The sequence below is a fragment of the Musca domestica genome, unplaced genomic scaffold (assembly GCF_030504385.1).
Source record: "Musca domestica strain aabys unplaced genomic scaffold, Musca_domestica.polishedcontigs.V.1.1 14, whole genome shotgun sequence".
Classification (NCBI taxonomy): Eukaryota; Metazoa; Arthropoda; class Insecta; order Diptera; family Muscidae; genus Musca; species Musca domestica.
The window spans coordinates 16,528,910-16,547,369 of NW_026712192.1; the positions used below are offsets into that span (position 1 = coordinate 16,528,910).

The window sequence follows — 18,460 nt, forward strand, 5'->3', positions numbered from 1 at the left end:
GATTTTTGTTATTGGATCTCTACTCAGAGCTGTTATCCATACTCATAATGCATTTGCCGTTTGTTTAACCACGCGGTTGCCTTCGGGCACAGGGAGGTTTGACTCAAGACTTTATGAACGCTTGTGTTGAGAGCCTGGATAATCAGCAGAGGCTAATGAGAATTACATCAACTGAACCAAATGAAGGGTGAAGAAAGAAAGGAATATTCTCTAAGTCCTTACCAAGGATTTATTGAGTTATATGAAAGCCAGGACACCTTCTTGTAATCCATTTCTATGAAATTTCACTTTCAACACTGAGGTAGCGAAAAATAAATTCCCTCAATATCAGAGATCCACTTATATTTTACAAGAATGACACACTGAGATGACAAAATGAGATCTCGTTGTGAGAATTATAATTAAGAATTATAATTAAGACCTTATCTCCCATTGTACGAACATAGTATCCCAGGAATATTGGCAGCCATGTGTGACACTTAAATGGAAAGACCCACTAAAACCGGAAACAATCAAAAAAAGGACAAAACCAACAACATTGATTTGTTCCAATAAATTTCGGTACACAAGTGCTGATCCTCCACCTCATCATCATCATCGGCAACATCATCGTCGCTATCATGAAAGCTTATGTTTTTATTTTGCCATGTTTGTACATGGGCGACAACAATGCGTGGTACATGTGGAATGGTAGGGAGGGAGAGGGGTCTGGTTGCTCAACTAGGTTGCTAGGTTGGGTATACTAGGAAATAAAAGTAGTAAATAATGTCACATGTGTGGTGTATGCAGATTTCTGTGCATTTGAGTGTGCGTGTGTGTGTATGCGAAAATTTATAGGTATTCCGCTCACGTTGACATGGAAACTGTCAGCAATTCCGAACACGTATCATCAACACATGCACACATTTACTCATACCACACGAAAACGAAGAAAACAAAAAAAAAGGAACGTTACGTTACACTGAGTATGTGTGTGTGTGTGTTTTAAGTATAAGTAAATATTGACGGCAAACATTATTGCATTCAACCAACGATAGCTATTGACAGTCCGAGTCACCTAGCCAGCCAGCCAGCCCGCCACCCAGTCAGTTGTTGAGTCCAGTTTGTGTTTTTGACTATGTGACAAGCTTTGTGTACACACACACACACACATATTCCTACTTCTGTTTTTTGGGGGTTCCGGAAATTTGCGTATGGCATTTATTCTTTTCCAAAAAAAAAAAAAAAAACACACAAATAGTTGCTTCCTCTTTGAGGTAGAACAATATTTCAATTTGAAGTGTTCTTCGGGGAATTGACGCAGAGTTAGAAAAACCAAAACAATTTGTTTAGATGGACTAACTGACTGACTCACCGACTGACTTCATGAAACGTTTTGCATTTTTATTTGTTCAGAGTAAATCCTTTTCTCTCCCAACAATTTGTGAAATGCCAAAGTAACAACATTTTTTTGTTGATGAAACTAAAATTAAGCCAAGCTAAAGGTGGTATTTAGGGAGGAAGAACAACGGATTAGTTAGAAATTAGCCAAGTTTTTAATAAATTAATTAAATGAAAAAAAGTTTTGACAAAAAACTTTGCAACTTTGCGAAAGAAATTAATTTGGAGAAAATAAATGGAAGTTGAAACACAACTGCTGTTCATAGATAAACATATAAGAAAGGTTATAATTGGGGTGGGCTGACTGACCTGATTTCCAACTTCATGGCCGGCGGAGAGCATACGTTTTAGTTCTCACATTATTGATATTGTGTAGGTCAGAACAATGACCAACCAAGCTAAAATTGAGTAGCTACATGAATCGAATAACGCATTATAAGGAAATGTCATCAAATTACCTTCGGCATTACAAGTAGGTGGAAAATAGTATCTGTTGGTTTTTCCGACAGATGTATACTCCCAGCCTTGAGTCATGATTATTCAAACTGCTGACCCTTTATGGGAGAGGTTGGCATTTGGCCGATATTGACCAATTCGTATCTGACCTAAGACATATAAATAGTACAACGTGCCAGATTTGGACTATATCGACTGCTTCCAATACTTTATATGAGATATGTGCTAATTTTTGGAAAATGTGGAAATATGCGTGAAGTGCCAGATATAGCGGAACGAAGTATTCCATTTTTATACTTCATCTAGTACAGATCAAAATATTAATATGTGCAAAATTAGAAGGAAATCGAACATACAGGGTGAGATGAAAAAATTCCAACCAACTTCAGACTGCTATCATTTATAAGCCACTCGTCCAACAGCTGTTAAAATTATTCCAGTGACAGCTCATTATATTGTTTACAAGCGTACAAAAGCATTTTGGTGAGAATTTTCCAGAAAAAATGTTATTCGTGTTGGAATTCAAGCGTGATTGTGTGATTTCTTTATATTTGGCTGGAAAATCACAAGTGGCTATCGTTAGAGAACTCCAGCATTTAAATGTGAAGAAATCTTTTGTGTCTCGTACCATCGCTCGTTACCGTGATACTGGTAGCGTAGCCCGACGTCAAGAAAGTGGACAGAAGAAAACAGCAACATCAGCAGAAATGGTTCGAAAGGAAAAGAAGCGACTTAATCGAAACCCGCGTCGCAGTGGCCGAAAAATGGTTCGAGCTGAACATAACGCAATATTCCATTCCATTTGAAGGCCATAATTCGTGCCAAATTCGAAAAAATCTAAACTTATTCTATAATTTGATGCTATTTCCGACATGTTTTGCTTTCATTCGATAAAATTAAAAAAAAAAAAAATAAAAATTATGGCGTTTGACTTTGTTGCTGTTTTTTATCTCACCTTGTATATTCTATCTTATACCAGACTTTAGTTCACTGAAAATATTGTGATGTGTGTAATGATTATCGGATTTTATGATCGTTTTAGTTATTCAATATTTTAACCTTTTGTGGGTAAGGTTTCGGAAGGAATGGTCCGATCTCTACCATCTTTATAACAGATTTTGTGTTGATGGAAATATTAAGACCAACCAAGTCTGAATAGAATCGAATATAAAATTCGTGTTTTATGAGCTTCATGAACATTCAAAATTTTGACCCTTTGCGGGGGAGGTACCAGAAGGAGCAAACCGATATATCCAATCTTCATACCAGTCCTTGGGTTAATATAAATATTGGGATGTGTGAAATTTGAATACAATCGGACACTTATTTCACTTTTTATGAGAGTTATAATAATTCAAAATTTTGACTCTTTGTGGGGAAGGCACTTAATGGAGTGGATTGATATTGTCAATTTTCGCACCTGACCTTGCACTGATACAAATATTGGAATTTGCAAAGTTGGATCTAAATCACAGTATCCTTTCTCTTTCTGTGCAATAAATTATTTTCTTTCAAAATGATAATGTTTGTGGGGGAGGTAGAAGAAGGAGTTCGTCTATATTGCCCATCTCCGAACTAGATCTAATTTGGTAATAATATTACGGTGTACCAAGTTTTGATCAAATCTGATACTCCCTTCAAAATTTGTTGTGGGCACCAGCCAGACAGACAGATGAACCTCGCTAGATCGACTTAAAATTTCCTGAAACGGATTTGGTCCAAAGAGACCCAGGGTCAATACCAATTTTCTGTCATAGGCTGTAGTATCTTTTACGATCTTCAATACCAAAAATACCGTACATAGCATGGAGGGTATATTAAGTTCATTATCCCGTTTCGAAGTCATCGAAATAATAATTTTAGACATAACAAAGTATATATATTTTTGATCAGCGATTTAGCCCTGTCCGTCTGTCCATCTGTTGTAATCACGCTAGAGTCAAAATGAATAAAGATAGGAAGCTAACATTTTGCGAATTTCTTGCAGGCAGGTCTAGTTCGAAGATGGGCTATATCGGCCCGAGATACCGTATAGCCCCCATATAACGGTACCCCTCGATTGTCAATGAAATTGTCTAAAAATCCACAAAAGGAGTTCCTTCCGAGTACTTTAACCCCTAGAGGAGTATTATCCATATAGGTCCAGCCCTATATATACCACCCCTCACACAACGGTAGAGATATTCGATATTTTGACGATTTTGGAGACATTATTCGCCGGAGTTGTTTCAAATTTCTTATTTAGAGTTCGTAATGGCAACTACAGTCTATGACAGAGAATGGTCTATGCAGGTCTATGTCTTCGGCTTTTTGGCCCTATATATCAATACCTCTCTATATTCGGTATTTTACAGATTTTAGATAAAATATTCACCGAAATTGTTTAAAATGTCGTATTTGAAGATCTTATAAGGTACTACAGCCTGTGACAGAAAATTGTCTATGCAGGTCTAGGTCATCCTATAGACCCTCCACTCGTATAAAGGTATATCCCTATATATTGGTATTTCGATGATTTTAGCGAATTTATTCACCGGAATTTCGTATTTAAAGTTCGTAATGGATACTACAGCCTAAGACAGTAAAATGTCTCTGCAGGTCCACGACTTCGTATAGCCCCCATATAACGGTACCTCCCTATATTTGGTATTTTGATAATTATATTATAACCGATACATTATAACCGATTTCGCATTTGAATATTGTAATGGCTTATGACCTACGCAGGTTCATGTCGTCGTATAGACCCTAATATAACAGCTACATTCGGTATTTTTAAGATATTAACAGAATTTTTAACCGATTTTATTTTTTTTGAGAATTTTCTAATTCGTTCCAAATTGTGGAGGTTATTCAAAGTTCGGCCCGGCGGAACTTACAGCTTTTTTACTTGTTTTTACTTAATCTTATGAGTAATCTACTATTTACAAAACTTACAATGGACGCTACATCGGCCACTGCGCTTCTGTCTTGTCGTTAACCCAACCGAACACTATATGTATCCAGCATTACGAAGTGAATGAGAATTATTTGCTACATGTGTAAACGGCATATTGTCGTAAGCTGAATTGTCAGTTACCCGGCAAACGACTACTGAGGAGGTTGGTTGATGATGTTTTCATTTCTATAGTCGCATGTTCCCGTGGTCTTGCTGTTGTTGTTGTTACTACTGATACCGTGGTTGTATGTTCTGCTAATGTATGATGAAATTATTATCTTACAAAGAGAACTTTCTTGAGAGTTTTATCTGATTATAAAAATTGTCACCTTCAAGAGCAAGCCATTCAATAAAATATAAACTTTCTCTCTCTCTCTCTCTCTCTCTTAATGTTGGCTGTCCAACTTTTCCACCTTTTCTCCTTAACAAAATTTATTTCTACGACGAAAATCTGCTTCCTTGAAATATTTATTTATTTAAATGTAATCTTCATTAAAATACCATTAGGCCGGTGCCCGTTTTGTAAGACATTTGTTTGTATTTGTCAGCTTACGTAAAAATTTACCGGGTGGGTTTGACACTACATAAAATTTGCAGATTTATTTGCTTCCACGAAGGAACAACATTCCACGACGACGAGTTTCGTCCTCCGCTGCATGTAAAATAAAATAATCTGCTTTGTATTGACAAAAGGGTACGAAAATTAATCTTTTGTCAACACCTATCCCACCAGAAAACTATGTATGTGCGTATCCTAATCAAATATGTTTTTCTTTTCCAAGTAACGCCTTCGCATGAATCATACGCATACAGGCACACATTTGCCATTTTAATCGTATAATGTATAGGATTGGAATTTCTTTTACTATAGCCCGCCCCCAACAAAAAAAAAGGACATATGACAAAAGGTTGCCTCAGTATTTTAGACAATTAAAAATTGTCATTTCACACTTCTTGTAAAAGTCAAAAGCGGACCTAAATCAATGACCCAACAAAATCCCACCTGTCTGACAGCTGCCAAGTCGAAGGCCTGCTCAGTTGTGATTCGAGGCGATTATTAAAATACCATTAACAACTACTTGTCATTTATCAACTTTGAAAAACTTTGTGTCATGGCACAAAAGGGATAATTATTGTGTAGTAGCTGATGTTCATCAAAATGCTGGGGGGAGGAGAACGGTAAGAGGTGGCTACAAGATGGAAGTAAGTTTCCCCAAACATTGACATACATGTTTGTTTAATGACTCGGAAATTATGCAGTGATTACAACGACATGTGTGTGAGTTTTATGATGCCAAACTCCCACTTTACTTGGATTTTTATCTCATTCTCTTCCTGGCACACCAGACGCTGCTAATAGTTGCCCATAAGATAATTGTTGATTACAATTAATTTAGCTTGTACCCTGCGTAATGGCATGGTGTGGGTCATAATTATTGCCTTTATAATTATCTTCGAAAATTAATTATGTCTGTGCAGAACATCTATGAGGGATTATTTAACTATTTATGAATGTTGTTGAAGTAAATTAGGGTCTTTTTTTGCTCTATTGAATATTTCTTTGATAGGTTGATGTTTTTATACCTTAAGGCTTTATGCGGGGAATGTATTAAAATTAAATTTGGGTCATATGGATGTAAGCAGTAAATAGACGAAATAGTGTTTGTAAATTCAACTATAACATACATACGTACTATATATTTTTATACCCTCCACCTTAGAAAAGAGTGTATGCATTCAGTTTGTAACGTCCCTTAATATTAATCGTAGACCCCATACAGTATATATATTCATAATCAGCATACAATTCTTAGTCCATTTAACGATATCCGTCCGTCTGTCTGTCTGTTGAAAATACCATACAGCCCACATTTTTTGGCGTAGACTTTCAAAATTTGGCAGAACAATTTGTATTGTGTCTGGGATGGTTGTTATTGAAAATGAGATGTGTCGGTATACGTTTTGCTATAGCCGTTGCATGTATAGGTCTACGTTTTCGTATAGCCAACATATAACGGTATCTCCCGATTTTCGGTGTATTAATGATTTTTGCCACATTTTCCCACGGATTCGTCTAAAAATTGGTATTTATAGTTCGTAATGGGTTCAAGCTCCGGTGGCGGAACGTGGTGTATGTAGGTCTATGTTTTGGCATAGTCGCCATATAACGGCACCTCCCGATACACCACACAGTGGTAAGGGTATTATGTCTTTGCGCATTTGTTTGTAATATGGAGAAGCAGGCCAGTTAGACCCACGAGGCCGTCCGGACGTCCGCTTGACCAAACAATATTTGTTTGTTTATTTGATGGAAATCGACTGAGATGTAGCTATAGCTCCCATATATCTATTTAATCCGATTTGGTGTTAAAGTCTCTCACATGTGTAATATGCTTTCCGCAAAAATGATCTTATCATATCAGATATCAGATAAAGCTCTGAAATAAGTGTATCAAATTTTGTCAAAATCGGTTCAGATTTGGATATAGATCCCATATATATCCTTATGCGATTTCAGGTTAATTGTGCACCAAATAGCGAATATCAGTCCTAATGACCTGAATATTTACATATCCGACCGAATTCAGTCTTGAAAGAAGTACTTTAAATTTGTGAAAATCAGTTCCGATATAACTATATATATATTTCATACGATTTGGTGCTTAAGTCCCTCAAATTCGTAATATGCATTCGACGGCAATGATATATGGTACCAGATGTCTTATAGACGTCGGAAATACCAAATTTTATCAAAATCGATTCAGATTTGGATATAGCTCTTATATATATCCTCAACCGATTTCGGGTTGATTGTGCACCAAATAGTCAATATCAGTCCAAGTGACCTGAATTTTGGCATATCCAACCAAATTCAGTCTAGAAGCAAGTACATCAAATTTTTTTTAAAATCGTTTAAATATAGCTATAGCTCCCGTATATATGTTTCATCCGATTTGGTCTTGAAGTCCCTCACATTCGTAGTATGCATTCGTCTAGATGGCTTAGATTTGGATATAGCTCCCATATATATCCTTAATCCGATTTATTGTGCAAATAATAGCTAATATCAGCTCAAATGGAGTGTATTTCGGGACGTACGTTTCCTCGGCTCCGATATATATTTTTATACCCTCCACCATAGTATAGGGGGTATATTAAGTTTGTCATTCCGTTTGCAACACCTCGAAATACACATTTTAGACCGAACAAAGTATATATATTCTTTATCAGCATAGAATTCTATGTCGATTAAGCGTTGTCCGTCCGTCTGCCCGTCTGTGGAAATCATTCTAGCTTCCGAACGAATTGAAGTATATTGATAAAATTTTACTCAAATGTATGTTATGTCTGCAGGACATTGTATGTTATGTCTGCAGGTGTTGAAAATGGGCCATGTAGGTCCACGTTTTGGTATAGCCCCCATATAACTGTACCTCCCGATATTCGATATTTTGATTATTTTAGCAAAATTTTTCAGCGGAATAGTTTCAAATTTGGTATTTGAAGTTCGTAATGGATACTACAGCTTAAGACAGAAAATTGTTAGTGCCGGTCCACGTCTTCGTATAGCCCCCATATAGTGATACCTCCCGATATTCGGGAGTTTGATGATCTTAGCGACATTATTTACCAGATTTTTTTTTCTAATTTAGTATTTGAAGTTCGTAATGGATACTACAGCCTATGACAGAAAATTTTCTGTGCAGGTCCACGTTTTATACCTCAAAGTCAAAAGTTGTACATGCAGGCCTACGTCCTCGTATAGACCCTATTATACATTCAGTATTTTTAAGATTTTAACAGAATATTTAACGGATTTAATTTTTTTGAAGATTACCAAATTTGTTCCAAATGATTTGTTCAAAGTTCGGCCCGGCCGAACTTACAGCTTTTTTACTTATTTGTTTTTCAAAGTTTTAACCCCTTTTTGGGATAGGTACCAAACGAAAGTGTTCATATTCGCCATCTTCACACCAGATCTTGTGTAAATAAAAATTTTGAGATGTGTAAAATATGAAGAGAATCTATTGCTTATTTCGCATTTTATGAATAATATAATCGTTCAAAATTTTGACCCGTTATGGGGGTGGTACCAGAAGTTGTGGATCGACATTGCCCGTCTCCAAACTCAATCTAATTTTGACAATATTTTTACGATGTACCAATTTTGGATCAATTCGGATATTCATTTCGAGAGTTTTCGTGCGCACCAGCTAGACAGACAGTCCAAACGGGCGGAAGACTCCAAATGTCCTGAAACCGTTATTTCTATAGGGCATGTTTATACCCTCTGTAGCCATATGGCTGAGGGTATAAAAAGGACAAAATAAATCCGTTTAATGACTTCCTTAGCTTACACTTTTTCCCTAAATTTTTAATCGGAAAATTTTCTTCTCTATTTTGGTTACTTAGAGCGTACTCCAAAACAATTCCGTTAAAAATATGTGGCTAAAATCATAATATCGGCAGGTGCCGTTATATGAGTTCTTAACTATCTTAAATCAGACGGTGTCATTGTATTGGTGTTCCACGTAATTGTAGACGATTAGTTCACACATAGAAAATGAATACGAAATATGAGCTGATGTGAAATAGTCATGTCAAAATAACTCCTAAAAGATCTTCACATATTTGTGATATTTCCTCACAAAATGTCCATGTCGCTAGGTTTTTGCACCAATCCCAAAATTCCCAATTTGGATAAAAATCGCACCTTTTTTGGGACCTCCATAACAAATTATAAACATTTTTAATTCTCACAAATCTCATCCGAATTGGACTTCGTCTTTCTATGAAATTGAAAAATAATCTTCGATCGAAGAATTTAATTCAAAATAATATGTATAATAATGAACTCTACCAAAAAACAATTTAAATCAGGGGTAGGCAAAGATGTCTGTGTGTTCACCAACACAATTGTAATAAGTAAATTGTTTTGAATTTTCTGCCAAAATGGTTTGAGAGAATATTTAGTTTTATTCGAGCAGTCGATGAGGAAAGTGCTGCCCGATATTTTTATGAATACACTGTTAACTTCATATATAGTTTTGCTCTCCCCAAAAAAATTAGTTTAATTTCAATAGTGACTGAGGAAGGTTCTAAATATCCTTTTGTTTCACACATATCTATAAAAAAATCTATAAATCTATAAAAAATACTGATTTTCGGCGGTCCACTTATTTATAATTTTTCATTAAACCATTATCTCAGTACCTTAAAATTTTTTTACGTCATTCATGTTATCTGGTCTCTTCCAAAATTATTTTTAGTTTATTAAATTGTGTAAATATAACAGCGATTTTTTTTATCAAAATATGAATTTATGCGAATAAAAATTGCTCTTCAAAAATATTCTTTAAATCCACGTAGGATTTAAATTGCTCTTCAAAAATATTCTTTAAAGTTACGTCTTGTAGGCTCTTCAAAAATATTCTTTAAAAACTCACGTCTTGTAGGCTCTTCAAAAATATTCTTTCAAAATCCACACCTTGTAGGCTCTTCAAAAATATTATCTAAAAACTCACGTCTTGTAGGCTCTTCAAAAATATCTTAAAAACCCACATATTGTAGACTCTTCAAAAAATATTCTTAAAAATCCATGTCTCGAAGGCTCTTCAAAAAATATTCTTAAAAATCCATGTCTCGAAGGCTCTTCAAAAATATTCTCTAAAAATTCACGTCTGTAGGCTCTTCAAAAATTTTCTTAAAAAACACAGGTCTTGTAGGCTCCTCAAAAATATTCTTTAATATTCTTTAAAAATTCACGTCTTGTAGGCTCTTCAAAAATATTCTTTAAAAATCCACGTCTTGTAGGCTCTTCAAAAATATTTTTTAAAAACCCACGTCCAGTAGGCTCTTCAAAAATATTCTCTAAAAACCTACGTCTTGTAGTCTCTTCAAAAATATTCTTTAAAAATCCACGTCTTGTAGGCTCTTCAAAATATTCTTTAAAGTCACGTCTTGTAGGCTCTTCAAAAATATTCTTTCAAAATCCACGCCTTGTAGGCTCTTCAAAAATATTATCTAAAAACTCATGTCTTGTAGGCTCTTCAAAAATATTCTTTAAAGTCACGGCTTGTAGGGTCTTCAAAAATATTCTTTAAAAATCCACGCCTTGTAGGCTCTTCAAAAATATTCTCTAAAAACTCACGTCTTGTAGGCTCTTCAAAAATATTCAAGTAGGCTCTTCAAAAATATTCTTTAAAAACTCACGTATTGTAGACTCTTCAAATAATATTCTTAAAAATCCATGGCTCGGAGGCTCTTCAAAAATATCCCTTAAAAATTTCACGTATCGAGGGTTCTTTAAAAATCCCCGCCTCGAAAGCTCTTTAAAAAATATGAAAATAGATATAAAAATAAAAAAGGAACAAAGTATTTATCACTGTGTATAGAGAGGTAAAGCGAAACTTTCAATATTTTTTTATTTCAAAACACATACAATCACAAAATAATTTTGAATTTTTCTGCCTAGCCCTGATTTAAATTGAACTTGGAAAATTCCATTTGCAGTCATTGAAGCCTTAATTATTCTACAGTGTACTACATACAAAAATTCTTTAAATATTGTTATTTTACTTATGAAATACCCGGAGAATATTTAAGAGAATTGTTGGTAAACAATTGAAATTTAATTGCTTTCACTGCTCTTCTTTTCTAATAGTTTGCCTATCAAGTGATAGTTTAACTCTCGTATACACACGTACGGCTGTAAGCTGTAAAAAGTTTAAAAGAATTCAACAATTACTTACTGTTTTTCCCTGTAAGTCATTAACTCGACAATGCAGGTAGACTCTGGCGCCCAATTGGGTGCTCACATTCACGGTGGTATAGGGATCGGCAAAGAAGGGGAATGGTTCGTGGGTTGTTGTCTCGGTTACTTCGAGCTCCTCATCCTCGGGGGTGTCGGTGAAGGGCGATGAAAATTCTTGCCAAAAATTCTTCGGAAATGTATCAAATGGATCTCCGGCTCGAGGACGTTTTACTGGAAAAACACACAGACACATAAACACACAAACAACAAATAATGAATACCAACCAATTAAAAAGAGAAACAAATGATTTTTTCGCAATATGTGTGTGTATGTGTGGCATATAACAATGGCTTGTGGTGTATTTGTATGTGTGTGTTGGATCTATACTTACAGGGTGTTGAAGATGAAGCAAAATGCTGTATTGCTGAATAAACAATTGCAAATATCCAAATATTTTTCGATTCCATATCTGAAATTGGGAAAGGGAAAGGGAAACGTAAACGAATGTTTTAATGGTTTCCATTTTAAATATGGGAATGTTATATTTTCTATGGATGAGGAAATTCTTAGATGAAGACTGGGTATCAGTTACACTTATTCATTTGCAATGCCAGTGATATTAAAAAATATGTTAGTTGTTCATCTGGTTATTTGAAATACGATTAAGACCAGCATTGTAATTTCTGATAACCTACCACTTTTCAGCACCCGTCGACTATTTATCAGAGCTAACAATTACCTACAACTCGTCAACATCCGATATTTATGCACTATGAAAGTATTGACAATAATACTGAGGAACAAATTTCATTTTTTTTCAATAAATACGGTGAAAATCCAGCAGATTATGAAAGTAGAGCTAAACCAGTAAGGAAAAGTTAAAAGTCGGGCGGGCCGACTACCCTACACCACTATGCATATTTAGTAGAGCTCCATATCAAAATAATTTATTTGAAGTGGATCACACCACCTATGAAGATTTGGCTTTAGAGCACTTGTAGTTTGGTTTCAGAGGGAACTAATATTTGGGAGGCATATCCAATTCTGAATCGATTTTCACTAAATTCACATTGCTATAGAGCGCACGATATCATTTCAAAAAGGATTGTATTAATAAAGTTAAACTGTAAGTTCGGCCAGGCCGAACTATGAATACCCTCCATCATTTGGAACGAATTTGAAAATTAAAAAAAAAAAATAAAATCCTTTAAAAATTCTAAAAAATACCGAAAGTAGCCGTTATATTAGGGTCTATAAGACGACGTGGACCCGCATAGGCAACTTTTGTCACAAGCTATTACAATATTCAAATGCTAAACTTAAAAAAAAAAAAAAAAAAAGAAAGTCTTAAAGTCGAGCGGCTCCGACTTTATGATACCCTACACCACTTTGCTAATTTAGTAGAGCTCCGCATAACAATTAAAAGTTTTTATGTTTTTTATAATTTAAAGTTCAAAGGACTAAATATGCCGAAGCATTTGTATCTTTTAAATTCGGACTTGTATTGAACATTTGGTGCACAATTAATTTGAAATCAGATAAAGATGTATATGGGAGCTATATCCAAATCCGAACCGATCTTCTTATTTTTTCCTGAATATTTTTGTTACGGAGTGCATATTACGGCTGTGGGTAACAAATATAACAAATGGGATGAACAATATTTATGGGAGCTATAGTTATATCTGAACCGATCTTCACCAAATTTGACATACTATCTTCTAGACTCAATTCGATCCTAATTCCATCCCATTTGGACAAATATTAGACGTTTGGTGCACAATAAAAGGTAAATCGGACAAAGTTATATATGGGAGATATATCCAAATCCGAACCAAACTCGATAAAATTTAGCAAATGTATTTCTGAGCTGTATTTGATATACTTTCCCAAATATTGTTGTTACAGGGTGCATATTACGGCTGCGGAGGACAAAAATAACAAATCGGATGAACAATATTTTTGGGAGCTGTAGCTATATCTGAACCGATTTCGATCAAATTTAGCATACTTATTTTCAGATCCCATCTGATCGTACGTGCAAAATTCCATACTATTCGGACTGATATTACACGTTTAGTGCACAATAAAAGGCTAATCGGTCGAAGATATATAGCTTTATCTAAATTTTGACCGATTATCTCAAATTTCAATAGGGTTCGTCCGATGGGCCAAACAAATGATTTGTGCAAAATTTCATCTGGATAGGGCAATAAATGCGAACTGTACTTTGTTTACAAAAATACGTGAACAGATTATTACGAATATCAGGGACCTAAAAACAAAATCAAATGAAACATATATAGGGAGAGATAAAAAAACTGAAACAAAGTTGAACGACATAATTTTTACATTTGTTTTTTAAATTTTATTGAATAAAAAAAAAAGTCGGAAATTTCAGAATAAGTTTTGGATTTGTTCGAATTGGTCCTTTGGCACGAACGGCCAATGAAACCGTCGCACTATGCCCGAATGTTGCTCTGCGGTATTTTGGCTCATTCCCGTCGAAGCGCTTGCTTGAGGTGATCGACACTTTGGTATTTTTTAGTGTCAACATTCTTTCTAAAATACTCCAGACACAATAGTCCAACGGATTGGTATCCAGGGATTTTGGTGGCCATTGTGCGCTGGAAATGAAGCGAGGAACCTCATTTTGTAACCATTCTTGGGTGGCGCGGGCTGAGTGCGATGGTGCTGAGTCCGAATGTTTTCACATCGGAGAAAACCAAATTCGGCAGTTTTTGGAATTTCAGTGGCTTTACCCCGAGCTCATTTTTCAATATTTACCGAATGGAATATTGCGATATGTTCAGCTCACGAGCCATTTTTGCCGAATAACATTTTTTTTGTGGAAAATGCTCATCAAAATGCTTTTGTACGCTTGTAAACAATATAATGAGCTGTTACTGGATTAATTTTAACAGCTGTTGGACGAGTGGCTTAGAAATGACAGCAGCCTAAAGTTAGTTTCAGGTTTTTCATTTTTCAGGTTTCACCCTGTACAGTACTCGATTTTAGATCCAAACCGAGTGCTGTACAGGGACAAGTGGCTTAGAAATGACAGCAGTCTGAAGTTGGTTTCAGTTTTTTCATCTCACCCCGTATAGTACTCGGTTTTAAATCCAAACCCCAAAGAAGTTCTGAGTTCTTTGGCCAAAATGTTGTCAAAGCTCTTTTATAGTTTTGACCATATATAATGACCCCCAATATTTTTTGATATATTTCTCAATATTTAAATTACAACTTTGAAATTTGATAGAGATATTTAGATTTCAGCTAGAATCTGCAGTACAGAAAGGTCCACATTGTATAACCTTCATCATATAGTGGTGAGGTATTATGTCGTTTTGCATTTGTGTGTAACAAGGAGAAGGAAGCGAGATAGACCCATAGTTAGTTCTGAGAATCTTCATAGAATCACTTATCAATCAGATATAGCTATAGCACTCATATATATATTTCCTCCTCACGTGCGTAATTTGCACTCCGTAAGAATGGTATTAGTTACTAGATAACATATGCATCTAGAAAATACCTGTGTTAAATTTTATCGAGATCGGATCAGATTAAGATATGCCGTATATTTTCAACCAATTTCGGATTAATTTTGCACCAAATGGCCAATATCTGTCCAAATGACCTGAATTTCGGCACATCCGACCGAATTTCTTTAGAAGCAAGTACATCAATTTTGGTTCAGATATAGCTACATTTCGTGTTTTTTTTTCGGAAAATTGATGGACAAATATTTTGGCATACAATGGACATAGAGATTTCTCTTCTTTCGTAACTTATTGTAAAACTTGATGAGTAATAGTTTTTTGTCTTTGACATCATCCTTCTAAAATGATGATTTGTTGGAGATTTGTGCACAAACTCACACAAAGTATTTTAATATATATGAATTCCTGGCGTATAAGTAAGATTTAGAACCTTGACGTCTTCCAAGATCTATAGTAGAATTTTATAACAAATAATTTTGTGGAATATTTTAAATTGCTACGATCCCGTTTAAAGGAAATTTTTAACCATATTTTACAAAAAAAAAAAACCAAAAAGGCCTCTTTTTGACTCGCTCAAGTGCTAAAGTTCTTCGTATTTTTATCTGCAATATTACCGAAGATACTATATACCCAACACTAACGGGTTTCGAGGAACCTTTATCCAAAAATTTCTAAAAATGTTGAAGAGGGCGATCCTGTCCCCTCCATTTAGGCTACTCTGCGATGTAAACTTTTAAAACACTGATACGAGTGTCTTCTGTTTTGAATTCTACTTTCATAGTCTGTTGAATTTTCCTCGCGATTATTTTTTGTGTTGCACAGTGTAATTTAAAGCATTCACCAAAAACGTTTGTCAAATATTTACGATATTTGAATCCCGTGCTCACAAAATAAAAAATAGTAAACAACAAAACATTCTGACGATAGATTTTAAAACTTGGCTAATAAATTCTCATCATAATTACTCACATTTTCCAACCCACCCTCGAATATTTTTCCTCAAAACCTTTTCAAATATGTGAAAATGTGTGTTTCATGCACCATTCACATATTATCTTCTCCTTTCAAAAGACTCGAAATTCATGACATTTGAATGAAAACAATTTTCATTGAATGTGCACACATATAAGAAAAATGCTTCAAAGCAACAAATAACGTTTTTGAAACAACCATAAAGAGTGCATCAGAATATTTACTCTGTTGATGATAATTTATTTATTTATATTTTATATAAAATACAAAAAAAAAGGGAGAATTGCAAAACAATATTTCAATAAATACATAAAGAGAATTTCACTTCATTAACTCAATCATCGTTGGAGATGCTTAAATGTTGTTCTTTTGTATTTTTTATAACCCCAACATAAAGACACCTACACAGAAAATATGTATGTTTGTGTGTAAGTGAATACAAAGGCTTTCAGCAGGAATGCAATTTGATATCAAACATGTTGTGGTAAATGTTGTGAGTTTGAAATGTGTGGGCATTGAAATAGCAACGAATTGAGAGGAATATTAAACTGCATATTTCATTGAGCTTTTTATATTTTATAACCAAAATTTTTGAAAAATAAGACTTGTGTTTCATAATATGGTAAAACGGAAGGTACCGTCATATGGAACGCAGTTATATTGTGCTACTTGTAGCAGATTAAGAAAAAAAGATATGAATCTAATCTTTGTAATTTGGGTATATATCCCCAACTCTATAAAATAAACTCTCTCCCTCTCTTTGGTCTCTCATAAGTCTAGTAATAAAGAATGAAGAAAATTAGTACACTTCGCTCAGTAGGCGGTAACAATTTAAAAGTGTTATACTAATTGTTCATGTATCACTCTTCTGCCCTAATACTATGCGCACATTACATTCCAAGCTACGTTTGATGATGACTTTGCGTTAGAGACCCAGATAGATAGTATTGTTGTTGCACAGATCGATTCCAATACCGACAGCAATTTTTGGACATACACAAAAGCAAAGCGACAAGAATAAGGAAAAGAAGAAAAAGTGACTGTTGCTAAGGGCTAGGTTGTAAATATTAATATTGAGATCGATCTCTTCTGTTCTGACCACCAAACCATCAAGTTTAACCAGTAAGGAAAGCTCAAAAGCCGGGCGGGGCCGACTATATGATACCCTACACCACTATGCATATTTAGTAGAGCTCTCGCAAAAAGGTTTATACAGGGCATTTCAGAGCTCTATGAGATATTTGGTACAAAATCAAAATCTATCTAATTCTATCGTGCATTTTACGAACTATAGCTATCTCTGAACCGGGTTTCTCCAAATTTTACGTATTAGCTTCTAGACTGGTGATTTGGGCTGATATTGACCATTTAGTGCACATTTAACCCGAAATCGGATGAAGATATATATGCGAGCTATATCCAAATCTGAACCGATTTCGATAACACTTAAAACAGCCATTCCTGTGCTCCATCTAATACCTGGTACCAAATATCACGGTTGTGGAGTGAATATTACGAATGTAAGGGACTAAAACACTAAATCGGATGAATCATATATATGGTTGCTATATCTATATCTGAACCGATTTTCACTAAATTTGATATACTTGCTTCTAGGCTGAATTTGGTCCGATGTACTAAAATTCAGTCCATTTGGACTTATATTGGCCATTTAGTGGTCAATTAACCCGAAATCGGATGAAGATATATATGGGAGCTATATCCAAATCTGAACCGATTTCGATAAAATTTAAAACAGCTATTTCTGTGCTCCATCTAATACCTGGTACCAAATATCACGGTTGTGGAGTGCATATTACGAATGTGAGAGGCTTAAACACCAAATCGGATGAAAGATATATATGGGAGCTATAGCTATATCTGAACCGATTTTCTCCAAATTTGATATACTTTCTTCTAGGCCGAACTCGGTTGGGTGTGCCAAAATTCAGGTAATTTGGACTGATAGTGGACATTTGGTGCACATTTAACCCGAAATCGGGTGTAGATATATATGGGAGCTATAGCTGTTTCTGAACCGATTTTCTCCAAATTTTTTGTATTTGCTTTAAGGTTAATCTCGGTCACATGTGCCAAAATTCGGGCCATTTGGGCTGATATTGGCCATTTGGTGGTCAATTAACCCGAAATCGGATGAAGATATATATGGGAGCTATATCCAAATCTGAACCGATTTCGATAAAATTTAAAACAGCTATTCCTGTGCTCCATCTAATACCTGGTACCAAATATCACGGTTGTGGAGTGCATGGTAGGAATGTGAGGGACTTAAATATCAAATCGGATGAAAGTTATATATGGGAGCTATAGCTATATCTGAACCGATTTTCTCCAAATTTGATATACTTGCTTCTAGGCCGAACTCGGTTGGGTGTGCCAAAATTCAGGTAATTTGGACTGATAGTGGACATTTGGTGCACATTTAACCCGAAATC

At 35.1% G+C, this 18,460-nt stretch overlaps 1 protein-coding gene across 1 annotated transcript in view; it reads right to left on the reverse strand.

The window, feature by feature from the left end:
* Positions 1 to 18,460, reverse strand: part of LOC131801131 (obscurin-like) — a 212,667-nt gene that overhangs the window by 138,880 nt on the left and 55,327 nt on the right. The window contains exons 2-3 of the mRNA XM_059119242.1: positions 11,921 to 11,998; positions 11,527 to 11,759 (exon numbers count right to left, since the gene is read on the reverse strand). Coding sequence (XP_058975225.1) covers positions 11,527 to 11,759; positions 11,921 to 11,996 — 309 coding nt within the window. The 5' untranslated portion in view covers positions 11,997 to 11,998. The remainder of the gene's footprint in view (positions 1 to 11,526; positions 11,760 to 11,920; positions 11,999 to 18,460) is intronic.